The sequence below is a fragment of the Canis lupus genome, chromosome 27 (assembly GCF_011100685.1).
Source record: "Canis lupus familiaris isolate Mischka breed German Shepherd chromosome 27, alternate assembly UU_Cfam_GSD_1.0, whole genome shotgun sequence".
Lineage (NCBI taxonomy): Eukaryota > Metazoa > Chordata > Mammalia > Carnivora > Canidae > Canis > Canis lupus.
This window is the reverse complement of record NC_049248.1, coordinates 3,427,815-3,447,996: the sequence shown is the minus strand read 5'-3', so window position 1 is coordinate 3,447,996 and position 20,182 is coordinate 3,427,815. Positions and strand designations below refer to the sequence as shown.

The 20,182-nt window shown below is 53.5% G+C and overlaps 2 protein-coding genes across 13 annotated transcripts in view; one reads left to right on the top strand and one right to left on the bottom strand.

The window, feature by feature from the left end:
• The window catches only part of B4GALNT3 (beta-1,4-N-acetyl-galactosaminyltransferase 3), a 132,844-nt gene that overhangs the window by 89,904 nt on the left and 22,758 nt on the right, over positions 1 to 20,182 (top strand). Inside the window, exons 16-20 of one of the 2 annotated variants that reach the window (XM_038576380.1) lie at positions 316 to 469; positions 725 to 797; positions 1,202 to 1,355; positions 1,946 to 2,072; positions 4,630 to 6,332. In XM_038576380.1, the coding sequence (XP_038432308.1) occupies positions 316 to 469; positions 725 to 797; positions 1,202 to 1,355; positions 1,946 to 2,072; positions 4,630 to 4,738 (617 nt within the window). In that variant the 3' untranslated portion in view covers positions 4,739 to 6,332. Of the gene's footprint in view, positions 1 to 315; positions 470 to 724; positions 798 to 1,201; positions 1,356 to 1,945; positions 2,073 to 4,629; positions 6,333 to 20,182 lie in introns of those variants that run through there. The other variant, XM_038576381.1, reaches the window with a different exon arrangement.
• Positions 7,588 to 20,182, bottom strand: part of NINJ2 (ninjurin 2) — an 84,207-nt gene continuing 71,612 nt past the window's right edge. For 7 of the 11 annotated variants that reach the window (XM_038576385.1, XM_038576392.1, XM_038576389.1 and 4 more), the window contains 2 exons: positions 9,179 to 9,410; positions 8,497 to 8,663 (listed from right to left, as the gene is read on the bottom strand). In XM_038576385.1, the coding sequence (XP_038432313.1) occupies positions 8,497 to 8,663; positions 9,179 to 9,410 (399 nt within the window). Of the gene's footprint in view, positions 7,976 to 8,478; positions 8,664 to 9,178; positions 9,411 to 9,687; positions 9,795 to 11,684; positions 11,813 to 12,165; positions 12,262 to 20,182 lie in introns of those variants that run through there. The other 4 variants (XM_038576386.1, XM_038576382.1, XM_038576383.1 and 1 more) reach the window with 4 other exon arrangements.

Below are 20,182 nucleotides of genomic sequence, written 5' to 3'. Positions count from 1 at the left end.
AGGAAATGAAGGGTGCTAACAGGATGGACAGAAAACGGGGCTTGAGCATGGTCGGGTCACTGTGAGAAAGCTGAGGATGAACCCCAGGCCCAGGCCTTCCCGTGGGGCCCTGCCTGCAGGCTCTGTGGGCAACGGGGTACAGAGGCCCCTTTCACTGGTGAGCTCCCCCTCTGCCTCCTGCCTCTCTGCTGCGTTCCTACTGGCTTCCTCCATAGCTGCAGAGGTCCAATGGGGTCCTGACTCATACAGGAGCTGGTGGTGGGGGTGCCTTTCTTGGCATCACTGCTTCTTTTTCCCTGTTGCCCACCATGGTAGTGAAGAACCAGGCGCGCTGGGTGCAGCAGTTCATCAGAGACATGGAAAAGCTGTTCCAGGCCACTGGTGACCCACACTTCAATATCATCATCACTGACTACAGCAGTGAGGACATGGACGTGGAGATGGCCCTCAAGAGGTCCAAGCTGCGGAGGTGAGGAGGCTCCCTGGCCGGAGCCCAGCCTGAGCCACTTGCTTTCTAGAATCCCGGATGCTGAGTACTGGGCGGAGCCAGAAGTCCCATGTAGCTTTCCTGATTCCCAGTGTCTGGCTTTCTCCAGAGGACTCATATGCCCATATCCCATCCTAGGAGCACACATCATCTTTCTCCCAGCCTGCCAGCATCCTCCAGGGATCACTGCTGCCAAGCCCTTATACTCTGCCTCTGTTTCCTCTCCTCTCCCTGCAGCTACCAGTACATGAAGCTGCGTGGAAACTTCGAGCGCTCAGCTGGGCTTCAGGCCGGCATAGACCTGGTGAAGGTAATAGCCTGGGAAGGGTTTGGGAGACGTGGTTACAGACTGGTTAAGAGGTGGAGACATCTGGGATGTGTGAGGCAGTCAGCTCCTCGGGGAGGAAAGAATGAGGACCTGGGAGGTCCTTTCTGCTCTGCTCTAGGGCCAAATGACAGTGGAGCCTTTGTCCAAAGTCCTTGCAGTCATGAGGGGTGGAGGGGAGGTGTCAGAATTCATCCTCTGACTCCGAGAACTGCGCTCTGGGGCCCCATACTGTGGAAATTAGCTCAACGGTTTGTTTTGTGGAAGTTTGTCCATCACTCAAGTGGGAAGGAGCCTGAGGAGTGTCCTCAGGAGTGGCTTGACTTCTGTGGGGTCAGGGGTTTGCCCTGGTCTGTGGGGTCTGCTGACTCTCCCCCATCTGTCCCCAGGACCCGCACAGCATCATCTTCCTCTGTGACCTCCACATCCACTTCCCTGCTGGAGTCATCGATACCATCCGGAAGCACTGTGTGGAGGGCAAGATGGCCTTTGCCCCCATGGTGATGAGGCTGCATTGCGGGGCCACCCCCCAGTGGCCTGAGGGTGAGCCCTGTTCTTGGGCTAGGGAGGGTAGGAGAGCCCTCTCTCTGGCCTTGATTCTTCATCCCAGAGCTGGAAGCAACCATGTCTCCGGTGGCAGTCTCCCCTCTTCCCCCTCCTGCTCCTTCTACCCATCTGGACAGTCCACCAGAGAGGACCTGAGGGCTGTGCTCACAGCCACAGCTGCGGCAACAATGGACATTTCTTCCCCATCTTCCCTTCATTCATTTATCAGACATTCACTGTGTGCCAGATTCTGTGCCCTATGCAGATAGAAAAATGGAAAGATAGGCTCCCTACCTCTGGAGAGGGTAACAGACAAGGAAAGCACGCTCGGCTATGTCTTCAGTGGCTGCTATTGTCAGATCGGGTTGTAGGGCCTGTGGTCACCCCCTGGTAGGACCACTGCTTCCATCGGACCCTGAAACTTAGTGCAAGGGCTTTCCCCCCACAACAGGGAGGGACTCGTTCACAGTTTTCAGCATCAGGCACATCGTCCTCTTTCAGAGAAGGCTCTGGGAATGTAGCCCAGCAGCCTCCATTGCCTCTAGGCCCCGGGTTCATCTCACTGGAGCCTTCTTGTCTGGCCACAGGCTACTGGGAGGTGAATGGGTTTGGACTGCTCGGCATCTACAAGTCAGACCTGGACAGAATCGGAGGCATGAACACCAAGGAGTTCCGAGACCGCTGGGGCGGGGAAGACTGGGAGCTGCTGGACAGGTGACCAGGGAAGGGGTGTCTGAGAGGGACTCTGGGGACAGAACGGGGCTAGATGGGCCAAGGCCTGGCCCTCAGGGCTGCAGGCTCCTGATCCACAGGTAACAAGCACTGGACTCAGAGGAAGCCTGACCACTTACTTGGGTCATGTTACTTGCCTGGCCAAGACTCTGTTTCTGTGTCTGTTAGAAGGGGAATGATACTGCCTCTGCCTATGTCCCAGGGTTAGCGTGGAGATTAAAGTCCATGGGAAGACTTTGGGGTAAAGCAAAAGCTGTTGAGCTGTATGAGTGTAAATGCTAATGGTCCCAGCACAGGCCCTGCGACATCAAAGAACACAGGTGCATTTTCCTGGATTGGAGCCTTCCTCCCCCGCAGCCACCTGCCAGGGAAGCTGAGGCTGGGGGAATGGACAAGAAGTCAGATGAAGGGTTAGGAAAGGCTTTGGGGCCAGCGAAAGAGACAGTGTGGATCATTAAAGGGCAGTAGGATATCCAGGAGGTCCTGGGACCTTGGAAGCCCTGGGAGGAGGGAGTTTCAGGGAGCAAGAAATAGTCAATGGCAAGAGGGAGAAAGGAGGACACAGGATCAGCTACAGACTTGGCAAGCTGACAGAAGAGGACATTGAGACAGGAGCAAGCAGGCCAGGACCCTGGTTGGAGGGGTTGTGGGGCATGCTGATGGCAGGGGAGTGGAAGCTGTGTTAGTATGAGATTCATCTTTAAAGAAATTTACTTAAAAAAATTTTTTTTTCTGCCACAAGGGGCGCTTTGCTGGCTCAATCAGAAGAGCATACTGCTTTTGATCTCTGGGCTGTGATTTCGAGCCCCATGTAGGGGGTAGACTTTTTTAATAAATAAAAGTTTGAAGAAGAAAGAAATTTGTTGCCACAGAAGGAGCGGGAAAGAGGATGATACCTTGAGATTTGGGTTAAAGGGGAGGGGATGGAGGAAAGGGAGAGAGACGTCAAAGAAAGAAAGGACCAGCCAGTGTCTAGAGGATGTGACAGGTGGGTCAGGAGCACTGGAGGAGCCCTGGGGGTGTGGGGACACTTCTTCCTGGAGACAGCTACCCCTCAGGGGCACCCATACTTGGCAGGTGATTTGTATCTGCCCCCTGTTTGCTCCTCTCCACACCTCTGTGAGGGAGGCGTGATTGTCTCCGCTGTCCAAATGAGCCTTGAAGAGAAGTTCCCAACTGCCCCAAATACCACAGCTAGTGGGCATCAGAGGCTTAAAACCAGCTCTGCGTATGTTTTGTTTTTTTTGTTTTTGTTTTTTTCCCCTTGAGGGAGAAAAAAATAAGGGAGGTATACTGTATATAACGACAAGGGGCAGTACTAAGAGAATTGAAGGTGCAAAGGAGGGAGTTTGAGGGAGCTCGGATTAGCTAACCCAGCTCTCAAAAAGCCAGGTCAGAGCAGATCCCAGAGTGGATGGAAGACTCATATAGTGGTTACTTACCTCCACCCTCGGTCTTCCTGCCAGGTTGGGTAGATGCAGACTTCTGGTACCACCTTGATGGAAGGACACGCTTCCTGGGAGAGAGATTCCTCCCCACAGGCTACACATATAGCGACAGGGGAGGGCTGGGCTCAGGTCTGCCCCCTCCATCTCCATCACGGGTGGTGATGTGTCCCCTGCGGGCCGAGCTCCTGGTGGTTGGCATAGGGTGTGTGCCTGCAGCTGTACTGAGCACTTCTTCCCATCACCTCTAGTCTTTACCACCAGCCTCCAATATCTATACATTGACCCTTGAACCACATGGAGATTAGGGGCACTGACTTCCACACAGTGGAAGATCCACACAATATTTTTGACTTCCCCAAAACCTAACTACCCATAGCCTACTGCTGACTGGAAGCCTTCCCGATAACAATCAGTTGATTAGCACACATTTTGTATGTTCTGTGTACTACAATAAAGTAAGCTGGAGAAGAGAAAGTGTTAATAAGAAAATCATTAAGGAGGAGATAACACAACTAGGGCACTGTACTTTATTTATTGGAAAAAAGCCCACATGTCACTGGGCCCACACAATTCCAGTTTGTGTTGTTCAGGGGTCAACTGTGTATCATTCTCCTCTCTCTCAAGATTGGCACACTGATAGGGCACCTGGTTGGCTCAGTGGTTGAGGGTCTGCCTTTGGCTCAGGGCATGATCCCAGGGTCCTGGGATCGAGTCCCACATTGGGTTCCCCTTGGGGAGCCTGCTTCTCCCTCTGCCTGTGTCTCTGCCTCTCTCTCTGTGTCTCTCATGAATGAATAAGATCTTAAAAAAAAGAAGAAGAAGATTGACACACCTTGACTCTGAAGAGTGACACGCTTTACATGGTGTGGGGTGGGGCTGGGTTTCAAATCCAGGCTGTCTGGCTCCAAAGCCTTGGCCCTGTGCACCACACCCCACTGCCCATGCTCCAGGGAGAGTAAACAGAGGCAGACAGGGACCCGGTGGGACCAGGTGTGATGCAGACACAGGAGGGCTAGGTCCTCAGGGGCCTGGGCCTCTCCCCAGTTGCCTCTCCTGCTTCGGTTGCTCACCCTGCCCCCTCCCCCATTCAGGATCCTCCAAGCAGGCCTGGAAGTGGAGCGACTCTCCCTCAGGAATTTCTTCCATCACTTCCATTCCAAGCGAGGCATGTGGAACCGTCGCCAGATGAAAATGCCATGATCCTGAGGGGCGGCCCACTTGACCGACCAACCAACTGCTTCCCACTCCTTGACTCGTGCTCGCTCCCCAGCACCCCTGCTCACCATTGAGGAGGAGAGGGAAGGGGAGCAGGAGCCATGGCTGGGCCCCGAGAGGCCTCAGAGCTAACACTGTCACTTCCCCCAGAGCTGTTACCTCACACAGGCAGCTGCCAAGGCCCCTGTCTCTACCCTCGAGGCCTCCAGAGGGAGGACCTTGGGAGAGGGACCGGGAGGGGCCGTTCACTCAGTTGACAGAGGTGGACAGGCTTCTGGGAAAGGTGCCAGAGTCTTCTGGGAAAGAAAGACCTGTTTGAGTGCTACCAACCTATCCGTAAGGTGCATTCCAGCATCCACCCGGGGAGTAGTGACCAGGACGTGGAAACTCTTCTCTTGGACATATTTCATTGGGGGTTTTTACTTTTCTAACAGAAAACCAAAACTGTAACTGTCCAGACCCAGCACTGACTATGAGAGACAGATGCAGTCTTGCACTTAAGGCACGTCCCCACTTGTATACCTGACCCACTCCGGTGTAGCGTGTTGTGTCCCTCGGTCCTTGATCTGGCAGCTGATTTATAACCAGAGGAGCTGGCACAGCACGGATCAGTTCTCAGCTCTACCCCAGGCTTGTGCCTTCCAGAGACATGCACATCTCTCCCAGGGAGCCACTGAACAGCTGGTCCCTGATTAGGGCATTAACCTTACCCTCCTGGTGGTGCTAACTTCAGACCGACGACCACAAGCACAGAACTGGTGGCATTTTTATGGTGGCCCAGTGGGGTTGGGAGACAGACAGCTAGTGGACATGGGCTTGTCATTCCCCAGGGTCTGGCATACAGGCTGCGCAGGACAGGCATGGTGGAGGAGGTGTGAGAAGCCCCTGGCCTGGCCTAGCCCACCTGTAGGCTAAAGCCTTGGGGAGAATGTGAAGCAGAGAGGAAAGAGGATGAGGATGTAAGAAAGCCCTGGACTTGGGAAGGGGGTGGGGCGTCCAGCAGGAAGGGAAGAAAGGGAAGTGGAAGACTGGAGTCCCCACAGCCCCGCTCTCCCACACACTTGCCCTCCAGCAGGGAGATCCCCAGGCCCCACCTGCCTACGTGGAAGAGGAAGGGGTGTGTTCAAGATGGAGGAACAGGGGCTAGGGTGAGAAGGGGCAGGGCCATGGGTTTGGGGAGGCAAGGGCATCACCCTGAGATCTCTTCCCCAATTGGAGGGGAGTAGAGCCAGAAGGAACTGAAAAGCAGAGCCCTTTCAGGGAAGAGCCTTTGGCCTTTGTCGTCTTCAGCTGCCCCTTCTGACACCTGCTGATCACACACTTATCTTGCACTAAAAATCCCCAGGTGCCTTTGGGGCTGGGGATTTTGCTGCTGCTGCTGCTGCCTTTGCCGCTGCTGCTGAACTGACCAATGGTGCATTGGGCACTGGCTCTGGAACTGCAGTGTCCGTGTAAGGAGGGGGGCGCAGGGCTCCCTGCTGTAAGGAAACACCAATGGGGGTTGCGGCAGGTTGCGGCGGGGCCCAGGAGGGTAGTCAGTGAGCCCACGCTCCCTGCTGCAATAAAGTCCAAGCCACAACTTCAGAGTCTGCCTGGTGGGCCCTGCATTCGCCAAGAGAACACCCTGGGCATTTAGGAGAATGGAGCCCATTGAGAACCTTCTAGAGGTTGAAGGTCCCCCTCTAAGAAATCAGGAAGGTCAAAGATTTTCCAGTTAATGTGTTCTGGCTTCTGGATACTATTCCTGCCCTTTGGGCTGTGGCTTTTTGCGTGGCCCTTGCTCAGGCTCACTGCCTTTGGGAAAGGGCTGTAGGGAATAGGTGAGAGCTACAGCTGGCTGGCTGGGGCACCATCTTTCTTTCCAAGGCCACTGTCACCCTTGGGCGTGGCATCAGTAGGCCTGAGCCAACCCAAACAGCTCTCCCATCTCCATCCTCTTAATGACAGTAGCCTCGCCTGACTTACTCATGTTCCCCCCACCCCGACCCTGACCCTGGCCAATGCCTTTCCTTTGCCGTTAGTTACCTCCACACCATCTGCCTTAAGGGGAGGGCCTGGTCTGGCCCCTACTCAGTAGGGAAATGTGTTGGGTGGGGGGAGGAAGCGGGATGGGGGGAGGGAAATTATTAAATACAGCATTTTCTTAGAAAACAAAGTGCCTTGTGTGTTTTTCCCATTGCCCATCAAGATAGGAGAGGGGTGGGCTGAGGGGCCTAAGGGTTCGCATCTCCCTCAGTTGTCAGGCCTCTGATGGACACACTGAGGACCCTCCCACAATGCCCTCCACCCTTTACCATTAGTTGGTGCCTGCCTTGTGGGGAACTGCCTGAGGAGTCAGGGCCAGTGCAGAAGGGCTAACAGACGCCCTGGCCGAGAGAAGGCTAGACACAGGGCTGGGGGTGGGGTGGGGGGGTGGTTGGTGGGCCATAGAAAGGAGCCAAGGTGTGGCTCATTTGAAAGTAGGAGACAGTCTGAAAATCGTTTCTATTGGAGCTAGGGATGCCCGGTTGATGCTTTATGAGCACAACTTTACCTTCCCAGTTCTCTTTGGCCTAGGCAGGGGTCAAAGTGAGTCTGTATGCCTTAAGCACACACCTAAGGGAAGGTGCTGATTTGAAAGCTTGGATAGGTTTATAACAGGTTCTCAAAAAGTATTGTGCATACATGGATCAATCCAGAATTAACTAATCTGCCATTGATGTAGCAGATGGTAATTAGCCCAAGGCATGTGGGGCCTGGAACACTGACTCAGAGCAGGACCCAGAGGAAAGGAAGTCAAGCCCTTTCCAGAACACAGCTGGAGAGGGCATCCAGAGACCAGCCTGATGCATAGATTGACTCAGCGGATTTGCAGAAAACTTTATAGAGATCATTCCATTTTACAAAAAGGAGAAAATGGATAGGGCAGAGGGGAGGAATGAAGCGGAGTATGAACTAGAGGCCTGAACCTGGGCAGGCTTGGCTTTAGGCAGACACTCCTTAGATGCAGGAGACGCCACCAGAGAGAAAGGTTGGCAGTACCGCAGTCTGAGCTCAGGACTCCAGACCAAGATGGGATTCACTTAGACCAGTAAAATAACACATCTTAATTCAGAAGCTGTGGGTAGGGAGCAAGGGCATCTCCACCGCCCTTCTGGGAGCTCTCCTAGGGGCTGTGGAAAGTGCCCATCGTCCTAGCAGTGTGGAGAGTAAAGAGGCAGAAGCCATTCCAGGACCTAGGACCTATAGGGGAAGCAGAGAAGAGACAGTGAGGTGGGCAGGCCAGCCCAGTGGTCCTTAGACTTTACTCTGCATACAATTCCCCTAGCAACCTTTTTAAATGCACTGATTCAGTAGATCTGAAGTGGGGCTGGAGATTTCGACGTTTCCTGCAACCTTCCACACAGTGTTACTACTGGTCCACGGACCGCAGTTTGAGGGATCCCACGAAAGAGGCATCTTTCCTCTTGCCAGAGGGGCAGAGCCAAGCACTGACCACACTGCCTCCCACCCACCCCCAGCTATAGAAAGACCCCAGCTTGACTGCTCAGGAAAAATCACCCGTTAGCAGCAGGGGGAGCCTTTCTGGGTCCCCAACCAAACTCTTCTCTCAGATCCCCTCCTTGCCTCAGATCTGTCTTTTCTTGTTGCTGGCAAAGATCTCACTCTTACTTCAAGCCCCTAGAGCTGAGAGAAGGGTCACTTGGGAGAACCCTTGGACCCGCGGACCTCCCATCCTCCCTCACCTGGGTCCCAGGCTGTGTTCAGAGCAGATTCCTTGAGGTCCTGGCAGCCAGGAAGCCTGTCTTGTGTGCCCCAAAGGCCGTGATGAAGACGTTGACAACGACAGTGATGAAGACCAGGGTGGTGGCAGTGTTGTTGAGTTGGTTGAGCTGCCATTGCTTTTCTACCTCATTGAGGTTCAGCTGTGCTGTGGGCAAGGTGGGGGAGTGGGAGGGAAGGGTTGGGGTGTGGGGCCACAGCCCGAAACCTCCCTCGCAGCATCCACTAGAGGTCAGAGAAAGTCTGGCACCTCAGACTCTCATGTGGTAGAAGCAAGGGAGGTTGTATTCACTGTGCTGAGCCACCTTCTCCCTCACTGACCTGTGCACCGGACATCCACACAGTCCTTACAGAAATCGGGATTTGGGAACTCATACTGAGTCTTAAGAGTGGGGATGCACGCCACGAGAAAGTGAAGAGAGTTGTTCAGCAGGTATTGTGGAGTGACCACTACATGGGATACCAGGAGGTAGGACAAGGAGTCTGCTCTCACCATGTAGGAGTTGAGTTGGGCGTTTGTAGGTGTGGAGGGCTACCACCTACCACAGGTCAGTGTATGGTTGAGAAGTTGACATGTGCAAGAGCAGGAGGGTGCAAGGAGGCAGCTGGGGCCTTTCCTCCCACCAGGGGCCACCGAGGCCGACTCCTGGCCTGGGCTCTCACCAATGACCACGAGCAGGATTCCAATGACCACCTGTAGAAGCAGAGAGATGCTGATGAGGGTGACGAGGGTGGTGTAGTAATGGGAGGACGGCCCCTGCTCCAGCACTGCTTTCAGCCGCATGGCATTGGACATAAAGAGGGCCACATCCAGCATGCTCTCGGCCACGCTCTTCTTGGTGGCATAGTGGTTCAGGTTGATGGGCTGGCTCCTCCTGAGGTTGGGGCTCCCAGGCTGTAACAGAGAAAACATGGGCTGACCGAGGAGGCTCCAGAAGGGGAGAGAAATTTTAAAGCTTTCCCTTAATGGGGTGGGAAACCAAGGGCAAATAACACCCTTCTCGGCTTCATGGCCTGAGAGAATAAAGAGTTGGACTAGAAAGTCCTTCAGGACCTTTGAACTCTGAAATGATGGTATGTTGGCATTTATGTTTCCTTAGGGTCTCCCCACGTCTATCTGAAGAAGGGTGGGGGGCTGTGGGGAAGAGTCCTCAGCTGCTTGTAAGATGTACCATCCTCATTTTATTCTCCATGTTGCCTGGGCCAGGCCTGGCCTTGGGCCTCTTTCTTCTCTGAGAGGAAAGCATCTTGGAAGACAGCAGGATCTCTGAAGCTTGGCTGGAATAAGAAAGGCACCCCTTCTCCCAGAATGCTGTGGCCTCAAGTTTGTGTGCACAGCTTAGCAAATAGGTCACAAGCTGTGTCTGGATCTCACCCAACCCTGTGGCCAAGAGCACTGAGGCCACAGCTGTGCTCCTCAGAATGCATGTCTGTACGTACATATGGATGCACACAGCAATGTACACTAGTGAAAAGCTCTTCATTTGATTTGGTCTTTTTATTATTTTTTGGCTAGGATTTATTGACTTGTAATTTACATTTGATTTGATTTTGAAAAATAAAACACAGGTCTTACTCTCAAGAAGTCATTAACTCTGAAAGATTGAATGAAGGACAATACAGGACCTACGGAGTGGCCTCTGGGTCAGGCCCAGAAATTCTCACTGGATGCTACCGGCCATCTGCAGCCCCTCAAGAGGATGAGGGTGTGTTTTAGGGAAATTAATTCAGGAGGGGGGTCTTGGGATGGATTGGCCCAGGAGGGCCCAGAAGCATCGGCTCCAGACCCATTGAAAGATTATTGGTCTGATTTGGGGTCAGGGTGATAAAGAACAGAACCAGAGCAAGTGAGAAAGGACAGGGAGGGGAAGCTTTGAAAGATGTTACAGCCTAGAGGTAGGGAAACTAATCTTGCAGATGAACACAGGTTATCTACTAAGTGGATGGATGGATGGATGGATGGATGGATGGGGCAGGTTTCAGAGGGTTCTGGACGTTCCTTCTGGATTCTGGGCTTGTCTGGAGCCAACTGGCCTGGTTGGCCAGTGCCCTACAAAGGCCCCAAAGCTTCAGCCCATTTGGTAAAGGTTTGTCTCGGGTACAAAGGACACTTTAGTAAGTGAGAGAGTCTGTGGAGCAGCCCCCAGGCCTCCCCACAATCCAAAGTGCTTCCAGCATGGGAACAAGGGTACCAAAATTGTCCTGTGGGCCATCCCCACGCCTCCTCTCCTTATCCCACTGTCCGGTATGTCTGGTGGCTACATGTTTTGCACTTTTTACTCCCTTCAAATGTAGCTCTTAGTTCAAGATCTGAGAGAGTTTGAAATTACTGTGAAAGCATCAAAGGAGACCCCTTCTCTTAAAATTTGCATATGAATAGCTGACAAAACCTTAAACCCAAAGCTCTAGTGTTGTGTTTGAGCATTGCACAAAAGGTGTGTGAAGGTCTGGGAGATAGAGGGTATTATTTGGGGACACAAAGATCTTCCCAAGCTTTCACCAAAAATACTATCTATAAGTTTTTTGTTTATTCATAAGAAACACAGAGAGAGAGGCAGAGACATAGGCTGAGGGAGAAACAGGCTCCCTGTGGGGAGGCTGATGTGGGACTCGATCCCAAGACTCTGGGATCATGACTGGAGTAGGGGGCAGACGCTCACCCACTGAGCCACTCGGGAATCCCTGCTATCTGTGAGTTTTAATGGAGCTGATAAGCTTCTGTTGTTCAGTGGCGCTGAGAAAGTCTCTGTAGTTTCCCAGAGGGTGTGGGAGGCACCGTGGGGCAGAAGAGGGTGCAGGCCCATCTCTTCCTCTCTAATTTAGGGCCTGCTTTGATTTTGATTTGTGCTAGTTCCGGGCGGGCTACCTTCCAGGTCAGGATGCTCTTTGGGGGTCTGGCTGGGCGGCGGCGGCGACGTGGGCAGGGTGACCCCCAGGCCCCAGGCCCCGGGCCCCGGAGCGTCCACATGGTGGCGTCCGAGGTCCAAAGAAGTCAGCGGGGCCCCCCCGCTTCTCCCCCAGGAATCCGCGGGCAGGACCCGGGCCGCCCGAGCCCCGGACGCCGCGGGGGCCCAGCGCGGGGGGCCGGGCTTACAAGGCTGGGTGGGCCACCCCCAGACCCGGCACACACGAGTGTCCAATGCGAGCTCCAGAGAAACCCACTACTCACAGGCCCAGGGCGGGGTCGGGCGATGGTAGAGGGAGGGGACCCGCCGGCAGCCCGGGGATGGCGTCGAAGGGGAGATGCTTGGAGACTCTGGAACAAGGGGCTCTGGAAGGGTCCCCTCGTGGCAGCATCTTTAAAAAAGCAGGACAAGGCTTTTCTTGATCCCCCTTGGCCGGTTTCGGTGCAGAGGCAGAGCAACGGGCGTAAAAACCTGCCGGGCCCTCCTCGCGCCAGAGGGCTCAGCGGGACGAAGCCCCGAGCCCCGCGGGCGGCCACCGGCGAGGATCGGGTCGGGGCGGGCGGGGCGGGCGGGGCGGGCTCCGGGCTCGGCGCTGGCCCTTTAAGCCGGGAACAAAGGCGCGGGAATGTGGGCCGGGCCCGCCGGCGGAGCCACCCGGCCTGAGTCACCGGTGTTTCGTGGGACTGGGGGCGTCGCTGGCTCCCGCCTGCTCCCTCCTCTGGCCTGGGCCCTGGCCATACGCACCCCCTCCGGGGCGGCCCCGGCCCCGGCCCCCTGCGGCAGCCTGCGAGGCCTGTGTGTCAGAGCTTCGCCCCCTCCACTCCCCTCCAGCCCGCAGGCCTCGCCCCTGCTCCTGGCCCCTGTCATCTGGCTCCTCCTCCGAGGATCTGGGTGGTGGTGGGGGGAGTGGGTGGGACTCCCAGGCTTTGGGCCCAGCTCTGCCTCTGGGCCTGGCGCTTTGTGCCTGGGTTTCCACACCTACGACAGAGGAGGCAGATCCCGTCCCTGGAGAGGGAGGAGGCTGTGGAGAGGAGGAACTCATTCCATCTCTGTTTCTCCCTAAAGGAACGAGCCCTTCCGAGCTGCTCTCCTGTTTTCCTTCAGTCTGAGCTGTCTTTCAGGAACCCTGTCTCTCAGGAGCTTCTTACTGCGTCCCACCCCACTCCACCCCTCCGTTTGCACTCGAGGGCAGCAGCAGGCCCAACCAGAGCCTCCAGAGTCCCTGTTCAAAATGCATATCCTGTGGGAAAGGCAGCCCACCAACATCAGGCCAGCCAGTGACACCTGAACACCAGAAGGAGGGTTGGGGTTTACCAGGCTGGAGCAGGGGTGGGTGTGTGGGCTGATGGGAGTAGGTCCAGGGTCCCGTTCTGGAACACCATGGGGCTTCTGGACACCAAGAGGTCATGGGCTTGCTGATTGGGTTGGGAAGGTGCACGGAGCCTGGAGAATACCCCAGACCCACTGCACAGGTTTCCCGGTTTGCCCGCCTCCTGGGCCTGCCCCAGCACAATCATTTCCTCTCTCTTCCTTGTCCTTCCCTCTTGTTTCTACTCAGATTTCCTTGTCACCTTGTTTGTCCTGCCAGGTCCCAGCTCCCAAGGCTGGTGTGGATTCCATCCCTGGAAGTCATGGATTGCTCCATTGTTCTGCCAGACAATTATGTGTCCCTTCATCCTTCTTGGCCTTTATTTTTGTTTCTTTACACAACTTGAGTTGGATAGGAAAGGAATGCCTCTTTTAACAGAAAAGTAAACAGATTTTTACATTGTTAAATGACATTATGGTCAGTGGAGACCACAAGCTCCAAGAGATCATTCTGTCCTTCCACGGAAACAAGGGATAAGTAGCTGTTCTACCACAAAGCCATGGCATCTACTGAGTGTTAGGACCTGGAGCCGGGAGGGAGACAGGGAGTGCCCTGTGGGGAAGGAACAGGCCAAGACCCAGGGCTTTGTGGCAGCCAGGGAGGTTATCGCAGAAGGCACCCTGGATCCGGGTTCAAACCCTGGGTCGCTTACAAGCTGGAGGTATAAGCAAGCTGGAGGTATAAGCAAGCCTATAGCTACCACTGGGCTGCTTTTCTTATCTGTGAGATGAGGAGGGTTAGAATACATGATTTCTTGGGTCCTCTGAACACAGAGTGATGTAGGAGCAGAAGCCCCAGGACTGAGAGTCTCAGGGGTGGAGGACATGCCCCTGAGAGAGGCAGAGGTCAGGCAGCTGGGGAGCCAGGCACAGAGGCAGATCCAATGAGTCACTTGCCTCAGGCAGCTCAAGGGCATCAGTGACCCTCCAGTGAGTCATTATTGTCAGCCCTGAGAAAAGCCATGTGTGTGTATCATCTCCCTGTGGATCAGCTTATACTCAAGGCTGAGGACAAAATAGACCCAGAGGAGCCCTTGCCTGTTGGCCCTTCTGTTGGTCTCAAAATGACTGACTATCCAGAAAAGCCAGGCCTCTCCTGAAAAGCAGATGGGAATGAGCCCCACCTTTGGAAGGCTGCTTTGGGAAAGGGCGGGTCCCAGCCCAGGAAGAATGATTTGCTCAAGCGTTTGGATTTGGGCGACCTACTATGCCAATGTGTTCTTAATTAGGTACCTGAACTCCCTAATCCTCTGTCAGAATTAAGTTTGAAAGGGTGCCTAGGGAGCCCATACCTGGCGCCTGGCACGGGGTTGAACATGGGCCTGGAGTCATCTTATTGAGTCCTCACAAGAACCCTGTGAGGTTGGTGAAGGCGTGGTCATGGTGGCTGAACAACTGTAGGCTCAGAGAGCCTAAGTAAGTTGTACAAGGTCACAGAGCACGGTGTGTATCCCAGTTTTCTATGTACCAGGCCCTACCCAGCCACCTACCAGAAGTCATAGGCATACTCCCTGCATCCAAAGAGTTTAGGATGGAGGGCAGCCTGGTTGGCGCAGCAGTTTGGTGCCGCCTTCGGCCCAGGGCATGATCCTGGAGACCGGGGATCGAGTCCCACATTGGGCTCCTTGCATGGAGCCTGCTTCTCCCTCTGCCTGTGTCTCTGCCTCTTTCTGTCTCTCTATGTGTCTCTCATGGATAAATAAAATCTTAAAAAAAATAAAAAAACACACACAATTTAGGATGGAAAGATAAACATGTGAATTCAGAGGAAAGAAGACAATTTTTCCCTAAGGATACACGCACACTTGCTAAGGGGAGGTAAAATGCCCTTAGCAGGTGAAACTTCCCTTAGGCAGCATCCCTGAGTCCTGCATCACATTGCAGAAAGGACACTCATCCCAAAGTCAAAGGGCTTGGGTTCAAACTGGAGAGAGATGACCCAGGCAGCAGAGGAGATGGGGCTGAGAGAGAGATTTTTATCCATAACTTTTGAATTTTCAGCCATTTGGATGTTTGAACTATCTAAAAAAATAATAATCATAAATTTGAAATGAAAACAACTCTTCGCCCTAACAAGGCCGACGGTTAAAACAAAGTAGAATTTATGACTCATCATAGGCCTTGGCTTCTCCTGTCTGTGGAACGGGAGTAGTAGCTGCCCTGTTTCAAACAAAGCTGTTGTTAAAAAAGATCAATGAGATAAAATGGGTGAGTGGGCTTTGAACACTGTAAGGTATTCAAATATGAGACAAGAGAGACATCTTTCCCACTCAGGGTTATACTTGCACCTGTGGGCCTAGAGGCATTTTAAATACTATGTTGTGACTCAGGACCTGTCCCAGCCCAAATTTCGAAGGAAGGCATCACTCGTTGTCCTAGCCACCCCTGTGGTCCTTGAAATGCTTGTCTCCGCCTGCTCAGCAACCTGTGTCTTCACCCCAGCGAGCCTCTCCATGGAGCTGCCCCAGGCCTATCTGGCAGGGAGGGGAATTCTTCGACAGCCCACCTGCACTGGCCTCTGGGGTCTCTGCTGGGGCTGTGGCTGCGGACCCCAGCTGCGGTCCTCTCAGCTGGCCTCCTTCTCCCCTTCTCTGGCCTGGCGCACTCTTCCTCCTCCCGCCCCCAGGAGGGGGCAGAGAGCTAACCTTTACTCATTACCGCTCCCTTGGCCTGTGCCAGGCACAGTGATGCTCAGCAGCCCTGGGCCACACCAGATTACTCACTGTTCCCTGAACACACCCCACCCTTCCCGGCCTGCTCCTGCTCGCTCCAGGAGTGAAGGCCTTTCTTTCCCATGCCCTCTCCACCCACCAAGCCTCCCCTCCCTTCTAGAACCTGTGCCTGGGCAGGCTCTGCCCAGACCCTGGGCAAAGGCTGCCCCGCTCCGTACGGGCTTCAGCTTTGTTTAGACCTCTCTAGATGGCTCCTCCGGCCACCTACTTTACTGCGGACTCATCTTCAGTGTACTTGGGCCCCTTCTGGGCTTAGCTCAGTGACTTACCCACATTCAATGCACCGTAAATGATGATAACTTGGAATTTTTTATTTGAAAGAGTTTTGTTTTTTTTTTTCCCCCCCAAAAAAGGTAAAAAGAAAGGATCTTTGAGGGTGGGATTTCACTCACAGTGACTTCTGGGCAAAGGGAGTGGTGTTTGGACAGTGAATCTGCCTTTAAAATAAAAGCCCCTGATCCAGGGATAGCCCTTCCTCCTGGCTGGTGTCCTGCCTCAGGGAGTAAATGACTCAGACTGGAAGCTGCTACAGAGATTCGGGCCAAAATCTGTGAAGGCCCAGACCCCTGAGGCCTGGGTCTGGGGCAAATGCTCTGACCACAGGCTTCCCCAGGCCAAGAGCAGTGGATCTCACCCTTAAAAATCAACAGTCTGTAAACCACCTCGGGTGGGGTGTCTTTTGCTTGCTGTTCCAGTAATAATAATATCCAACTAACCCAGAAACCTCCTCGAAGCCTTGGGTGCAGTCTTGCTGAGAAGCTACATCCCTTGGCCCAGGCTGCAAACCAGAGCTTTAGAGCCTGAGAAGGTCTGCAGTGCCACTGTCCGTCCACCAGCCACTCCCCCCTCCCCCTCCCTGAAATAGCTCCACCTGCCAGCCGCCAGGAACACAAGGGCTTTGGATCCCTTTGTGAGTTCAGGAGGTGAGATGGTTGCTTTCTAACAAAAGGGGGCTATATATAAAAGGAAAAGAGTGTGCGAGGAGGAACAGGAAGGCACAGGGGTTGTGATAGGAACCGCATGGGGCCTGTTTGCTCTCTCTTAGGAAGCATTTTCCACCTCCCCTGTAAGAGGTCCCCCAGTCAGTGGCTTTCAGGAAAAACCATCTCTCAGTTAGGGTCCAAAGTTAATCATGGATTTACCACATAGAAATTTCCAAAGGATTTTTCTGCTCTCTCCCAATATCCTAAACAAGAGTACTGTCTAAGTTAGCACTTTGCTCTGGGGCTTCCAGACCCATCTGGCATTTGCCCCACTTTGTTGTTGTTGTTTTTAAGATTTATTTATTTATTCATGAAAGACACAGAGACACAGGCAGAGGGAGAAGCAGGCTCCTTGCAGGAGCCCGATGTGGGACTCGATCCCGGATCCTGGGATCGAGACCTGAGCCGAAGGCAGACACCTAACTGCTGAGCCACCCAGGCATCCCTCTAGACCTCACTTTGACTTTGTGGTTCTCTGCAGCATTCCCCAGGCCCACCTCACCCATCTCCATTCATTGTAAGCCTATTCTTCTTTCAAGGGTGAAGGAATTGAGTTAAGATTTGAACAATAATAATGATAATGCTGTATGCCAGATACAACCCCCATGAAGTAGGGGGGTAACAGTCCCGTTTGACAAGTGAAGTCGTTGAGGCACAAAGAGATCATCTGCCCAAAGTCACCAGTGTCGGAATCCTAAACCTATATTCTTTCTTCTATAGGAGTGGTTTTTACAGGGTGGTCCCTGTGAAAGTAGCAGCAGCAGCACCTGGGAACCTGTTAGAAATGCAAATTCTCAGGGTCTAGCCCAGACCTACTGAATCAGAAACTCAGGGGTGGGACCCAGCAATCTATGTTTTCAAGCGATTCTCCTGCGAACTCAAGTTGGAGGGTCACTGGTCTACACCAGGCTGCCAAACTGCCACAGCCGATGCTTGCTGGCTTCTAAGCTCCGTGCTGGATTGTCAGTGAATTCTTTTAATACCTATTTTACAGATGAGAAAACTGAGACTCAGAACAACCCACTAACTTTGCTCTAGCTCCCCCAGCTGTTAAAAGTGTTAGAGCTGGGATTTGAACCCCGGGCAGGCTCTGGAGACTGTATGCTTAACCTATGACACCATACAGTCCCTAGAAGCATAGGCCACGTAAATCTCTCAGGAGTGGACATGAGTCTAAAGTATGTAGAGGTAACATATTTAGATCTTTCCACCGCGTAGTGAATAAATAGAAATCTGTATTTCCCACCAGCAGCCAGAGTATCCAGTGGCTCCTGTCTACCCAGTGCCCAGGGCTGCCTGGCAGCTGCTGATCGCGTGCCTGTTTGTAAGGGTCTGATACATTTACCCTGAGGTTCCGTTTATGTCTTCACTCAGAAACATTTACTGAGCCTTTCTTGGCCTTGTAGAACCTTGGATTTTTGTGGTGGAACCTAAATCCAGATATGAGGCCTAAACACATGTAAGTGAAAATTACTTTTAGAACAATGAATCTTAAAGCAAAATATCGACATTCCACGTGACCGTGTGGATAAGTTTTGTAGGTGCCTACTAGATTATACATATTTTAAAAGATTTTATTTATTTATTTGAGAGAGAATGTGCACACACAAGAAGGGGGAGGAGGAAGGAGAGGGGCAGAGGGAGAAGCGGGGTCCCTGTCGAGCAGGAAGCCCAATGCTGGCTCCATCCCAAGACCCTGGGATCAGGACCTGAGCTGAAGGCAGACCCTTAACCGACTGAGCCCCCCAGGCGCCCTGTCCCCACTAGCTGATATGCTTCTCAAAGGTGCGGATGATTTCCTTGGGGTTTCAGGCAATTAGAATAAGAAGCAGTAAGAGCTGTGCCCGCAGTCTCTGGCGACCATCCAGGTGAGGAGACCTCATGAAGCAGAGCCTATCTGACAGTGAGATGGGAAAAGGGAAGGTGGTGCATTTCCCACCCCACCCAGGCTTGCCGAGAGAGCCTGCCAAGATTCCTGCCCAGTTCAGTTCAACAAACATGTTTTCGGCCCCTATCATGTGCTAGGCCTCTAGGACAGGGCAGAGATCGCTGCCTTCCCTGTATCCTTATTCTCCTAATCCCCTAAAGTGACAAGGCTTAGCGGAGAATAAAGTGTATAAAGGGGGGAAGCCAGGAGATAAAAATACCTTTTCAATCCCACCCCAGCAGCTCAACGTCATGGGAACAAGGACTCTTGGCTGTTCACTGCTGTATCGCAGAGCCTGGCACCTCGGCCTGCACACTGAATGAACCGATGATGCACTTGTCACCTCTGTATTCATTCACAGAAGCTTGACAAGCTGTGCTTCACAGGCCCATCTCTTACATGGAGCCCCTTACAGGGGCATGTTGACTTCTGACCCCCTACAGCATTAGCGCACGTGTGTGTGTGTGTGTGTGTGTGTGTGTGCTGCTTCTGTGGCTGCAGTGCCTCGGTACTGACATAGATGAAAATGTCACCGAGGAATGACGCTATGACACTCACTGCAGCCTCAGAGGCAGATGGGATCAAGACAGAGTGGAGTCTTTCAGAGCAGAGTCTCAGGGACCCCAGCCAGGGTGGAATCTGTCATCAGGGTCTGCCAGCCCTGCGTCGATGCCCCCCGATGGCTTCAGCCAATCCAAAGAGGTCTCGACCTTACTGCCAGCCTGCCAGTGTGCCAGGATAGCTCTGCCCAGCCCTAGGAGTCCAGCTCGCCCCTCCGGCCCAGCAGACCCCTCCTGGCTTCTCACACCTGCTGGCCCTTCCAGCCTGAGGATCTGCATGTGGAAGGGAGGTGCCAAATCAGACATCCTCCCCGCCCCGGCTCCTGTCCTCTGGGCCACAGCTCTGAGCCGTGGGCCAGGGCCTGGGGAAATGGAGGTTGAGCCAACGGTTGTCATTGAGCTCGGATCAGAACTGAGCCTGGCTGCCTTTTCTTCTCTCAGTGGCCTCGGGCCAGTCATGCAACCTCACCGTTTCTCAGCTTCCTTCTTTGTACCTCCCCACCCCCTTTGTGAGGAACTAGTGTATGGTCCAGGCTACAGACATGGAGGGAACGAACCTCTGCCAGACTCTGCCAAGCTCTTAGCAAAAATGGCCAGTGAGTCCAGGCCGGTTCTCACCCAGCCCCCAGATATTCTCTAGAACTAGATCTCCTGGGGATGCCGAACATGTTAAACAGCCCAAACTCCAGAGTTTTTCCTGATTATAGCCTCTCTCTTAATAGCTGCACGTGTTCGGAACTCACTGCCTTCCAGTTACTCTTCTAAGTGTTTTTACAAATTTTCTCACTTCTTGTAGGGACAAGAGTAGGTTCAGAGGGATTGGGCAACATATGTGCCATCACACAGCTAGAGATGGGGGAGTCGAAATTTGAAACCGGGTCTGTCTGAGGCTGGAGCTCAAACTCTGTTAAGCTGTGCTGTTCTGAAAGCTGCTGTTTAGCTTTTGAAGCCCAGATCTCTGAGGAAATCTTTCTTTTAGTGCCTGACACAGTATCTGACCAGTAGCGTGTGCTCGGGAAGGAAGGAAGAAGAAAGGAAGGAGGGAGGGAGGGACGGATGGAAGGAGGGAAGGCAGGCAGGCAGGTGGGCTAGCCTTGCCCTGAGCCTCTGGCCCAGACCCAGGCTGGAAGGACTCTCTTCTATAGCCCAGGGCAAAGCCCCAGGGCAATGAGGCAGTTGCTGGGTCACTGC